Source organism: Plutella xylostella, chromosome 27, assembly GCF_932276165.1.
Source record: "Plutella xylostella chromosome 27, ilPluXylo3.1, whole genome shotgun sequence".
NCBI classification, from domain to species: domain Eukaryota; kingdom Metazoa; phylum Arthropoda; class Insecta; order Lepidoptera; family Plutellidae; genus Plutella; species Plutella xylostella.
The window spans coordinates 4,002,799-4,017,128 of NC_064007.1; the positions used below are offsets into that span (position 1 = coordinate 4,002,799).

At 36.7% G+C, this 14,330-nt stretch overlaps 1 protein-coding gene across 10 annotated transcripts in view; it reads right to left on the minus strand.

Annotated features, from left to right (window-relative positions):
* Positions 1–14,330, minus strand: part of LOC105381158 — a 51,503-nt gene that overhangs the window by 28,312 nt on the left and 8,861 nt on the right. For 5 of the 10 annotated variants that reach the window (XM_048630943.1, XM_048630942.1, XM_048630950.1 and 2 more), the window contains one exon: positions 13,720–13,941. The exons of 1 other annotated variant lie outside the window; for it this stretch is intronic. In XM_048630943.1, the coding sequence (XP_048486900.1) occupies positions 13,720–13,941 (222 nt within the window). Of the gene's footprint in view, positions 1–6,812; positions 6,987–11,027; positions 11,212–11,387; positions 11,533–12,708; positions 12,868–13,719; positions 13,942–14,330 lie in introns of those variants that run through there. 4 more of the 10 variants (XM_048630949.1, XM_048630948.1, XM_048630954.1 and 1 more) reach the window with 4 other exon arrangements.

Below are 14,330 nucleotides of genomic sequence, written 5' to 3' on the forward strand. Positions count from 1 at the left end.
AAAACTTAGACGTAGTAGTAGAGGTAGTACTACTACTTTTACCAAATATAATACAAAAAGAGATATATATTATCAAATATTAATTACTGGATTTTATAATGAATATTTTTATAAAAATGAGTTTTTTGTGTCTTTTTTATTTGCTTGCTTTTTTAATGAATGCGATTCTTGTATCTAAATAAATGTGGGCAATAAGGCTTTAACTAGTTCCTCTAAATGATTGACATCATGGTTTTCTTTACGGTGAAACTGTGTATTATCGAAAAGATCATGTGATTGCAGCTTCGAACAAACTTTTGGGAGTAGATAATCTGTTGAGTACTCCTTTTTAAGTTGCCTTCCACGCCTTTCCTTATCTCCGATTCAGAGAATTTACATACAGTTGTGATGTCTTTCGAGGCGAAAACTCTTTCAAAAGTTATATCATAAAATCTCACACGGTTTAAGGGATTCTCTAAATATCAGTTAAAAGAATCTCTTATACTGTATGACATTTTGTGTAATTAAACGCTTTGTAGTTGATATGTATTACTATAATAATAAATGACTCACATTTACTGATGTGCTTGGTTTATTGTTTCTTCAGTTGTTTCTACATTAGTAATTGAACTATTATTACCATCTTCTATTTCATGTGTCTAAAATCAAACAAAATAAATGACATCAAAAATCTATATTTTGAAATCAATCAGGGCCCATATTCGACATCAGGAATATTGTAAATTATTAAAGTTAAAGGTTAAGGAGAACCAGTCTACGTATGTATGTTTACTATGTATGTATAATTATATACTTACAAATTTAGGCAAATTTAATCTAGGAACAGCATTTTTATACAATAACATTTAAGGACTTGTTTGAAACATTTTGTTTCGAAATGCAGGCTACAAATTCTATGGTGTTTGGTTGGGATCCACGTTGCTTCCCTGCGAACACTCGCCACCCACATTCTTTTTCGCTCCGGGTCAACCGGGAATCTGTAAAATTACAAGCATATGGATCAATCATTTATTGTGATAGAGGAGGTCATGATAATTATTGTCTTCTTGAGACCTATGTCCTAAGTCCAATAGTTATTGAAATATTTTATTTACTATTTATTTTATAATAGATGTTCCCGCGAGTTTCGCTTCGCCTTAAAAAGTTTTCCCGTGGGAATTCCACGATAAAAGCCTATGTGTTATTCAAGGGTGTCAGCTAACTCCATACCAAATTTGAGTGAGTAGAGCCGTTTTGACGTAAAGAAGTAACAAACACACACGCTCACACACATATTTTCTCCTTTATAATATTAAGTAGGATTGTATGATTATTGTCTTGGATGGAAGTAAACTCAATATTTGAAGATCCTTACTTCAAAACTGAAGGAATTTCATACAAACTTCCATCCCCTATTTTTTACCCCATTAGGGGTGGAATTTTTAAAAATAAGGAATAAAGGGAGTGGAATGAACAAAATCGCCGAGACACATCAACATTATTTTTCAATTTCCAGCCTAAATTCAAAATTTGAAGATCCTAACTTTAAAAATGAAGGACTTTCATACAAACTTTTATCCCCTATTTTAACCCTAAAAGGGTGGATTTTTCAAAAAATATAACAATTAGCTAATGCTTATGTTTAAGTTTTATAGTCTGAATTTATATATAGGTACTTGTGCAATAAAAAAAGCACTTAACGGATTTATTACGCTTCATCGATACAATACGATACTGTTCATCGATGTTTTCAAGCCAAATGCGGCAGAAAAAAAGTATTGAATGAACGAACATTTTTACCTACTTCATTCTCATGTATAATCCAACTTAATTACGGAAGTAATATCTAGGTTGCAGGTCTGTACAAAAATATGCCATTGCAATTTGGCCGTCTATTGCTTTGTTTACAAATCTGATTTTATTAATTTATCGAAGAATTGTGTTGAAAATAAGAAGAAAAGGTATGTTGTACTTACCTGTGATAAGAAACATTTTGCGTTCCGCCAGAAAAACTTTTACAAAATAATACGGCGCATTTGCCCATTTTTTATACCTTGTTATTCCTTGGGAAGTGAACTGACACTGACATAGTGGAAGTGAAAACGGTGACTAAAAGCAGTCTGGCGAAAGACAGTCTGGGAAAAAAATAAGTATGGAACGCGTACGAAAAATAATGGCGAGCACCGCTCACAGAGTACTTTTTACGCTATCATAGACATCTTTGGCTTTTGTCATCTGTCAGTGTCAGTCAGTCAATCGTTTAGTTTGAAAAATAATTTTAAATCATAAATAAATTAAGATTTAACAGTTATTTATTCATTATTATTACTGTGGATAAGTGCAGTGTTTGTGTGGAGGTACCTAACTATTAGTGTTGCTTGATATTATTGATAATAATTATGTTTTATAAAACTTGTGAAATATGTGGTTCAAGAGCCGCTAGCCGGTCGTATAGATGGCCAAAAGAGAATTTTCATGGCCAAATTTCCACTGGATGAGGAAAGGTAAGCTACAATTAAAGGCTAAAGCATAGGATTTAGATTATTTATATGTATAAAAAAGTTAAAGTCTAATAAAATAACTGGAGGGTCAGCACAACCAACAATAGTGCATGAATGTTTTTTTTATCGATATCGATATTTTTATTTATCATTAGTACGCACAGCTCATCAATCAGAACAACTTTTGTCTACTAGTTTTGGAAATTAGCGAAAATCAAATTCGGATCTCCATACAAAAATTACCAGTGACTTTTATTATACCTACTTAAATAATATTTAATTGTTTAATAATAATGATAAAAATGTTGTTTGCAGATGTAAACAGTGGGTTAAGATGACCGGTAAGGAGGGTCTGGTTTATGTGCCTATTGAAAAGCTACATCAACTTAAACGAATTTGTGGCAATCATTTCCTACCACAACATTTTAAGAACACAATTGAAAAAAAAAACAATTCCATGTGTGGGACTTACTGCAGACACTTTATTTTATAATAAATAAATATAATTATATTTTTCCACTTTTATTTTATTTCAACATTATATCATAGCACTTACGTCAACGGAAAATCTCGAGTTTATTTTATGGATTATATTTTTGTGTTCAAATAGGAACATAACATAACGTTGAACCGAGACTTAACGTTGGTGTCATTGTGTAACACTGAAATCCTATTGTGTAAAACTGAAATTAAAGTAATACATACACTCCCACTTTTTTTTTTACTAGTTATCGATAAAAAATATCCATAAGAAGCACATCACTATTTCAGCGGGGCTATGTTGGCAGTTTTGTACGTCATAATTTTTGTTTTGTTGGTACCCTCTGTTAGTACGCGTGAATAAAAAAAAATAATACAAGTATTTTTTTCTTTTTTTTCCCTTGTACTCCCATCTCTTAAAACGTAGTGTTCTTTTCTCTATGACTAAAAGAAAGACGCCGTTGGTGGCAGAGGTAAGGGCGAAATCGGGAAACGTTTCGTGTCCAGTGGTTTACTTATCTATGCTTATTAAATAATAAAATAGACTTTCATTCTTTTGATTAAAAAACAAAATAAAAATTACTTAAATGAAATCGTCTTTGTATTACTTATAACGCTTTTATTCATCATTTAAGTAACTACCTAAATATTTTTTTTTCTGATGAACGTCATGTTTTTTACAAACTACTCTCAGTTCGAAATAGGGGCTCGAACTCATTGACATATATATTACTGCGTAAGGACAGGCCAAACCACTCAAGAAAATGGCACCCGCGCGTTGGCCCTAAAATAGACATTTTAGGGCCAACGGTCCTCAGTCGACAGTTGTCTGTGACGGAGAGATGAGTCTTTGTTTCTTGTGTTAAATATGCCTATTTTGTTGTGAAAGGCTACAAAAACTATGATACGAAGGTCAAAAAGGAATATGGAATATCGTATCATCCTTAATTAATAAATAAACACATTTTAAAGCGATAATTATTTTACTACCAAAGTCTACAATGGCCGCACGATGTAACCTTGTACGGACGTCCGCATGCAACTCACTTCACTCATATTATTATGTACCTACTGTCCGGTGACGGTAAAATATGAACGCACGTACAAGGTTGCGTCGTCAGGATAAGTAGCTCGGCGCTGACATAGTTCCAACAAATTATGACAGATGGCAGTAATTTTTCTTGTATGAAGAAGGTTTGAGCAAAATGTTCTGAAGGGCATATCCTTCCTTTTGAAATCATTGCTCGAACTAGACATAGTCATAACCTAACCGGTAGGACACACTGATTGAAGACTTTATGCCTGAGTTACCCTGAAATAAAATAAGTTCATTGTATAATAAGGAATATGCATGTGATTCAAATAAAGGTCAAATATTATTTTTAATAAACTTTGTTATTTCAAAATTATGCCTCTATCAATATTTTTTTATTATAATTCACTTTTGAGCGAGTAAATAATTGTTTTTAATACAAAGCGCAGAGCGTTTAATGTGAACTATGTGAAGAATTTTTTACGTGTGTAAGTGAGCGCCACCCATCACGATTATAGGAACTACATATAAAGCAGATACATTGTAGAGCTGCCATTTCGTTTTCTATATAGGATGAAATGAAATGCAGCCACTGGTTCTACCTTTTTTGGCATAAGATTTTTTTGCCTAATCTCGTATTGCATAGTAACTTTTGGTCAAAGTCTCGTTACGCCGAAAATCGTATGGCATAAATCTCGTTTAGTAAAAAGTTATTTCGCATAACATTGTTTAGCCTAATAATGGTATGGCCAAATGTTGAATAGCCTAATGCTATGGCATAGGTTTATACAAAGTAATAATATTCGTTTGGCTTTAACTTTGACGGAGCGTCTCCCTACATAGCGCAAACTGGTGCCTTGTATTGTTTCCGCTGTTTGGAAAACGCTCCGCTCCGCTTCGCTGCGCTCCGCTTTGGTTTTGATGAACATGTGCACCTAACACGCTCCTCCTCGCTTTGCTCGTCGTCGCACCTATTTTTAGGTTTCGATCTCATGGGGTTTGTAATAATTATATTGGTTTAATTAACTTTCGATTTTTTGATAATACAATATCGTGATTTTCGGGATGTAGGAGAAAAATACCACAATTTGTACATTTACTACATACTTAATATATTATTGATTAAGATAACATTAGGAGAAACAAGATTATACATAGGTATAGACGAACATAAATTTGAGCAATCGAAACTTAGGTGTTTAAAGATTGTGCCTAAAGAGTTTTAGACGAAACGAGCCTTATGCCACATAAGTCTTGGCAAAGTGATGGTTCGGCCAAAAAAGTTTAGACCATACGAGTTATGCGAAATGAGTTTTGGTCAATAAAGATTATGCCAGATGAGCGGAACCCGCAGCCACTACCACTAATCGATAATCGGGGTTGAAGGCTGAGGTGCGCGGGGGTGCGGGACGCTAACTCCATCTTAGTTCGATTAGAAGAACTTTTATGAAAAGCTTAGGTTAACGCCATCTAAGTTCGAGAAGAATTTTTTTTATGACTAGCCTCGGTGGTTATACATTGCGTAGCTCATAATATGATATGCGAAGGCCAAAGAAGACTACAAATTATGTAATGTATTTCAAATTTATTTGTCATTGCGAACTGATAGACTGGGACCTTCGATCATATTATACCTACCCAAGATACCGCACTCCATACAAATTCAACACAAGACTGACAGTGAAACAGCGCTTACCATAAATATAAGCGCTGCGCTGTTTTGCCGGGCCGTTTTTCGTGCGTTGTTGGGTTGTTGGTGTATCTTGGGTAGGTATAATATAATAATATACAGGGTGTCCCAAAAGTCACCGTCATCCCTTAAAGGGCTGATAGGTCAGCTCATGAGAGGCCAGAATATCACAATATGACCTTAGTAAAAACTAGATAATTTTCGAGATATTTACATTTTTATAAATTTGCTGAAAATCGACACCTTGGATCAGTTTCTTGCGTGCCGCCGCCGCCGGTACAAAAATCCATATTGTTAGATTTTGTTTGGTGTTGCATCACCCTGTATAGCTCTGCTATTGATCGCAGTCAAAAAAAACATCGAGTAATGCTGTTATATGTATGTTTAAAAAACACGGTTTTCAAAGTCATAAAAGGTAATCGTATTTTTTTATAAACAACTTTGACTCTACATACTGTAAAAAAATATACCACGCAAACCTGGTACCTTATTTGAAAAGATTGCTCATTTAATACAGTTTCCAAAATGGTATGAAACGTTGCTATTGTTTCAATTAACAAAAAAGTTATTGCTATTTTAGTACAAAACGACCTCGATGTAAAATTGTTTGAAGGAAATTTATCTGACTGAATTTATTAAGGGTAAGTCATATTGGAATGAGTAAAAGTAAAATAGGTGGTGGGGTCAGCTGTGGCAACATAGATGACGCAAAAATAGCTAATGCTAAAAATAGCTCGATGGCTCGCACCCCGAGCCGGCTCGATGGAATTAAATGAAAGTCATTTCCTTCGAACCTACTGTGAATGTGAATACAAAACGCCCTACTCAATAGATCAAAGCTGAATGTGTGGACGAAAGTCCATGTCATGGGTTTTACTCGACAGTTTAGCTTGATCGAGTAATAACAAATGGATACTTACTTTGATTTGATGACTTATAAATGCGCTGTTGCTGCTGCTACAGTTCATGTCAGTAAATTATGATATCTAAACAAAATGTGTGTCTATAATGAAAACGTTCTTTAATTTTTTATTTTACTGATGTGTAACAGTGACTGGAAATACTTAAAAAAGCTTCTAAGCTTTAAGTTTTCATGTTTTGTTATAATACATTAAAAAAAACGACTTACTTTTTTCTTCATTCGCCGAAGAGCTTGTGTCAACGTCCGTATTTTTTTCACTTTCTTTTTATCTGATTGCTTAAGCCTTAAGATTTCATGCTTTAATATCTTTTCTCTGGGAGAATCATTGAAAAGTAATAATTCATTTAAGTTAGACGGTCCAGGACATTGATTGCGGATCGGCTACAATATAAAATAACAAAATTATAATACAAAGAAAGTGAATACCTAATAAAAAAATTATAAGTAAACATTACTTTTAGTTATTGAAGTAAAAAAAAGGAGGAAGGAAGCTCGCTAGCTAAAATCTGAGGCACCGTAAGTAAGTCAAAATGTCATATTCCGACGAGCCGACCGACACGCAAACATTCGCACTAAAAGTAATTCAGTTCGCCGCGCCGCCTCCGCCGCGCGCCCATCACGTCGCACCCACACACTCTCATACCCCATTTACACTCGCGCCTCGCTCGGCCCTCGCCTCCTCGCTCGCCTCGTCACTCGTGCGGAGGCGCGAATGTAAACACCCATTCGCGTGCGACGCGAGTGGGTGTTTACACTCGCGTGGCGAGTTCAGTCGTCTTTGAGCTAGCAACAATGGAGGACGTCGAAGTTTTAGCAGCAACAATAAAGAATTTATGTATGTTCACCGATTACTTCGCCGTTTAAGGACCGATTTTGAAAATTATTTTTTTGATGTATTAGGTTGAGCTGTTGAGCTCCCATATGGTCCCATTTTCTTTCAAAATTTTATTCCACCCGCAAGGGTCAAATTCCATTATGGACACCTATTAACCGATTGTAGATAAAGAAATTTAAAACGTAACAACAAAATATATGATGGTGACCTTGAGCTGATCTGATGATGGAAACGGAAGGTAGTCAAGGGAACTCCTTAACGGTATTTATTTATTTATATTTATAATCACTTTATTGTACTACATTATAAAGCTACAATAAAAAAGGAGAAGAACATTAAAAGAAAACCAACAATGTACAAAGGCGGGTTTATTGCCGTATATTATATATTGTATATAGGCGGGTATACATAGCAACTACTTCTTGTTTAGGTTTGAATGATTCGTATTGACTAGTAGGACTTATTGGTATCATTTGCATCTTACTTTTGATTGACAATTATTGCAAATAAGCTAAAAATAATAAAATAAAATAATAAAAAAATAAAATAAAACCGACTTCAAAAAACCAGTAAAAATTTAGACATGGTTTAGACCATTTCTATGTGACAGTACAAATATATCTAAGCAGATACTGTTTTTATTTCTTACGTTTTAGTGTTTTTGAAGTCGGTTTTTTTTTTATTATTATTATTTTATTGACATAGTTATTCATATGAAATTAAATGTTTCATCTTGCGACCAATCCATTATACCACTGAGGAAAAAAATACTACGTTATAATTATACGACGACGAGCACAACCTGCGCGGCACGATGTAGAAGCCAGAATGAAGCGGACGCGTGCGATGCGAGCTCGACGCGAGCTCCTTTGACTCGTGCCCAAAAAACCGCTCCGGACGCGAGCGCCGCGAGTGGCGAGGCGAGCGAGGAGGCGAGCCACGAGCGTCTGTTCACACTCGCGCCTCGCCCCTCGCCTTGTCGCTCGCCTCGCCACTCGTGCGATACCCCATTTATACCCCATTTACACTCTCGCACGAGTGGCGAGGCGAGCGACAAGGCGAGGGGCGAGGCGCGAGTGTGAACAGACGCTCGTGGCTCGCCTCCTCGCTCGCCTCGCCACTCGCGGCGCTCGCGTCCGGAGCGGTTTTTGGGGCACGAGTCAAAGGAGCTCGCGTCGAGCTCGCGTCGCACGCGAGCGGGTGTTTACACTCTCGCGTCCGCTTCATTCTGGCTTCTACATCGTGCCGCGCAGGTTGTGTTCGTCGTCGTATAATTATAACGTAGTGTTTTTTCCTCAGTTGTATAATGGATTGGTCGCAAGACGAAACATTTAATTTCATATAAGTAAATATTTCAATAAAATAATAATAATAAAAAAACACTACAACGTAAGAAATAAAAGCAGTACTTACCACCTGCTTAGATATATTAGAATAGGTCTAAACCATGTCTAAACCTTAAATTATTTCTTACGTTTTAGTGGTTTTTTGAAGTCGATTTTTTATCATTATTTTATTTTATTACTTATTTATACTTAGTTTATTTGCAATAATTGACAATCAAAATTAAGAAGCAAATGATACCTATAAGTCCTACTAGTCAGTAGTAAACACGAAGTAGTTGCTATATACCTACCGTTGAGGAGTTCCCTTGACTACCTTCCGTTTCCATCATCAGATCAGCTCAAGGTCACCATCATATTATTTTTTAATGTTAAAAATATAGGTAAGTACCTATGTACTTTCTAAATTTCATTAACTACAATCGGTTAATAGGTACCCAAAATGGAAATTCATAGCCTGTTTTTAACCCTTTACCCACCCTTGGAGGTGGAATCAAAATTTGAAAAAAATGGGACCATATGGGATCTCAACCCAATACATAAAAAAAAGAATTTTCAAAATCGGTCCATAAACGGCGAAGTAATCGGTGATCATACATAAATTCTTTATTGTTGCGGCTAAAACTTCGACGTCCTCCATCGTTGCTAGCTCAAAGACAACTGAACTCTGCACGAGAGTGTAAACACCCACTCGCGTCGCACGCGAGTAGGTGTTTACATTCGCGCCTCCGCACGAGTGACGAGGCGAGCGAGGAGGCGAGGGCCGAGGCGAGAGTGTAAATGGGGTATTACACTCTCGCACGAGTGGCGAGGCGAGCGACAAGGCGAGGGGCGAGGCGCGAGTGTGAACAGACGCTCGTGGCTCGCCTCCTCGCTCGCCTCGCCACTCGCGGCGCTCGCGTCCGGAGCGGTTTTTGGGGCACGAGTCAAAGGAGCTCGCGTCGAGCTCGCGTCGCACGCGAGCGGGTGTTTACACTCTCGCGTCCGCTTCATTCTGGCTTCTACATCGTGCCGCGCAGGTTGTGTTCGTCGTCGTATAATTATAACGTAGTGTTTTTTCCTCAGTTGTATAATGGATTGGTCGCAAGACGAAACATTTAATTTCATATAAGTAAATATTTCAATAAAATAATAATAATAAAAAAACACTACAACGTAAGAAATAAAAGCAGTACTTACCACCTGCTTAGATATATTAGTACTGTCACATAGAATAGGTCTAAACCATGTCTAAACCTTAAATTATTTCTTACGTTTTAGTGGTTTTTTGAAGTCGTTTTTTTATCATTATTTTATTTTATTACTTATTTATAAGTACTTAGTTTATTTGCAATAATTGACAATCAAAATTAAGGCCTTGGTCTCCTATTTACGCCGTAGTTCGCGTCCAGCGTCACGCCGTAGGCCGCGTCACGATGCTCACTATAGAAATGTACTGATGCGGTCTCCCTCACACGCCGACGTTGGCGCGTAGACATAATGAGCATTGTGACGCGGCCCACGGCGGTGACACTTGACGCGACCTACGGAGTAAATAGGAGACCCGGGCCTAAGAAGCAAATGATACCTATAAGTCCTACTAGTCAGTAGTAAACACGAAGTAGTTGCTATATACCTACCGTTGAGGAGTTCCCTTGACTACCTTCCGTTTCCATCATCAGATCAGCTCAAGGTCACCATCATATTTTTTTTAATGTTAAAAATATAGGTAAGTACCTATGTACTTTCTAAATTTCATTAACTACAATCGGTTAATGGGTACCCAAAATGGAAATTCATAGCCTGTTTTTAACCCTTTACCCACCCTTGAAGGTGGAATCAAAATTTGAAAAAAATGGGACCACATGGGATCTTAACCCAATACATAAAAAAAAGAATTTTCAAAATCGGTCCATAAACGGCGAAGTAATCGGTGATCATACATAAATTCTTTATTGTTGCGGCTAAAACTTCGACGTCCTCCATCGTTGCTAGCTCAAAGACAACTGAACTCGGCACGAGAGTGTAAACACCCACTCGCGTCACACGCGAGTGGGTGTTTACATTCGCGCCTCCGCACGAGTGACGAGGCGAGCGAGGAGGCGAGGGCCGAGGCGAGAGTGTAAATGGGGTACGAGAGTGTAAATGGGGTATCACGAAGCGACGCGTCGCGTCGCCGCCATTGTTGTGCCTCAGTGTTTAGTAAGCGAGATTCCTTCCGCCGTTTTTTCTACTTCGATGGTTTTAGTTATTAATATAAGTTACCTGTTCTTGTGATGGAATGTTAGGGCAAGCGCCTTCTTTTATTTTTTTTAAACCTTTTTTTGTGTTTAGTATGTCCTCTGCATTAAAATGTAGAGAACATACTTTGCTGTATTTTGTTGGACTCCAGCCAGCTTTGTTGATTAATTGAATCCATTGCTGCTTCAATCCAGTGTCGTTAGGAAATCTAAAAAAAATACATCTTTTATTATTCATAATAAACATGACACCCCTAAGTATTTCTTTTTTTACCCGCCTGAGTACGTCCCTTACTAGTATGTTTGTTACACTAAATGGCGCTTCCAGCAATTTATAATGTTCTAAAAGTAAAATAAAATATAAGTAATTTAAAATATAACTTACGCGTGAAAAGATATTTTGCTTCCGTCCACAAATCTTCTATCATCACTGTAGCTCTTACATCCATCAATGCAACACTTCATTTTGATCGTGAAACACGAAAAATAAAAACATTTCAAGACTCAATCGTACCGCTCAAGCTCGGGACCAGGGGGGAGTCAGTGCCTTAATGGCTGAACTTTTAGTAGAAGGTAGTGCCATCTCTTTATATTACTCTTACTACCAAAAAAGATGTAAGATGGCGTTATCAACAAGACCATAGAACAATAACAAGACACATAGATAAGTAGTATTTGAATATTAACATTGTCATGATCTATGGCTTTTATGAAGAAATTGCGTGTCAGTGTCAGTTCAATGTCTCGCAAAAAACATTTTTGTAATAAAAGCCTATACTCTCGGTATATCGTTATTTATAAATTTTATATACCTACAAATAAAAATAAACATGGTGTGTCAAGAAAAAGCATCTTTATCCGCAAAAAGTGTTTTTATGAAATTCTTTTGACCTGACAGATTCCATATGGATCCAGGTTCCATGTGGTTCCACGGGAACCGAGCTGAAATGGCGGCACTGGCAAAGAGCGATCGACATCTTCATATCCGCTGAAGATTAAAATACTATGTGTACCAAACTGATAAATGTCGTCAAAGATTTGCCTCGCGAGGATAAATGATGCACTATTGGACGAAATGACTTTATCACCACAAGTGACAAGATTTGCTTCTCTTGGGAAACATAAACTAGCAAAACATGAATTGGTTTTCATGGTGAAAGAAATACACACACCCACTCGCATATTATTTTACAAGTGACATGAACAAAACTGAACTGAAACATTGTTATATGCGAGGTAATAAAGAATTATATAATAATTGTTTTTTATTTATTGTTGCATGTAGGTAGGTACATAAATAGATTGAACTTAAATTTAGCTGATAAATGTAATAACTGTTGTGTGGTGTAACTACGTCAACGCAAATATGTCTTATATCTTTATAGATTGAAGTTAATAGCCGGATCCCCACCAGACGATCCAACGCGATCCGATCGCGCGATCCAAGGAATCTTACATACTAAACTTCTTGGATCGGGCGATCGGATCGCATTGGATCGTTTGGTGGAGATCCGGCTATTAACTTGTGATAACAATATCTATATATACAGGGTGTCCCAACAGGGCACCCTGTATGTATGTACAATGAGGTTGAGCAATATAAAGAGATGGCGTTGTAGGCTCAGTATGACGTATAGAGTATGACAAAAAACTCCTCCAGATGGCACTCTTTACACAATTGTTTATTTTTTCTCTATGCTCGGGACCTGTCACGCACTGATAATATTCTAGTCTATGGCACTGATGTCAGCACCCCCCGCGGCCGCGTGGAGTAACTGAACTACAGACCGTGTGACGTCAGGTCGAACGTGGTTGCTCGCCTTGTGTCATAGACTAATAATTTAGTTAGTCTGTGCTTGTGTGGATGAGGCGTGTAATGTAGTGTGGCAACACTTCCCCCTACCAATAAACGTCACCAGTGTAAAGATTACCCTAAAAATGTGGGACGTTGTAGTCCTAAGTCCTAAGTACTTTCGGCGTTTATTCTTCTCAAACTTATGGGATTTCAAAAAACCAATAATATATTATATATTGGACAGAGTTTGAAAACTATGTTTCATAGGATTTTGTAGGTAAATGCCTTCGGAATTCGTAAATTTTAAGTTTCAAAAGTGATATCTTTTTCATTGCACGAGGGTTATTCCGAACATATGCGGGTTATACCGATTACATCGATAAATTAGTTTCAGTTAATTTAAGCTAAAGGTTCATATGTATTTTTCGATAAACTTTAACCTCGCAAAAACATATTTCGCAATATTGCCTAGAACTGCCCAGTAGTACTTATAAGTACACATTTAAGTATATCATATTAATAATTCGGAATTACTCGAACCACAGAATTTCATAATAAAATGTTCCGTTATTCGAAATAACTCTAGTCGAATAATTCTAGGTTATGCTAGGGTTTTTGAACTCACTACGTATAGCGAACAAAAACGTCAATATTTCAGTGAAGTTACTTAACTGATTTCTTAATTACCGATGTGCAGGTACTTAATTCCAAAAATTAAAAAAGGCAGAAATTTGTACTTTTTTATAAATTTTTTTGTTCGCACCCTCGGTCCTAGCGCCCTGAGTCAACCCAAGGGAGGTAGAAGATTAAGTTGCCAACAAGGTGAATGGTCCCACGGTTCAAAGTATTGATGCGTTAGGAAGAAATCGGCAAAAATCTGAATTATCTGATTTTCGGCATTAGCCGATGTTACCTTACTTACTTTGAAAGGTAAAGTTGATGCTGAGGTACTAGGCAATATGTTTTCGTCTAGCTTTCGTTTCTTTGTAACACCGGGTGTGTGATCTTGAAGCAAAAGCTCACGCAGAGAAAGGCCTTTATTTCCCTCCTCAACTAAAGAAATGCCTCGTAGCTGCGCCGTTGGCGCCATTTTTGGTTTCTCATTTAATAACTTGCATTTATAATAATTTTTGATATCTTCTCGCTGCAAAAAAATAACGGATTAAGAAGATATGCATACATACAGGGTAAAGTACAAAATGTATTAAGGATATTGAATGAGCAGGGTGGTAGATAACTACGACATAAGTATATAAATATACTACACCTATTGATATAGAAAAACTCACCCAAAATCCTTATATAATATATAAGGTGCAGGTGGGTTATTCCGAAAGGTTTTTGGGTGAGTTGGATACATGTTCGTATTTTTACCGAACGTAGTGAACAAAAACGACAATCTTTTGGATGAAAAAACAATCAGTTAAATAAGTTAACTGATTTCTTAATTACCGATGTGTGGGTAATTCCGAAAATTCAAAAATGAGGGAATTTGCATTTTTTTTCTACTAATTTTACTTTTTAACTCGCACG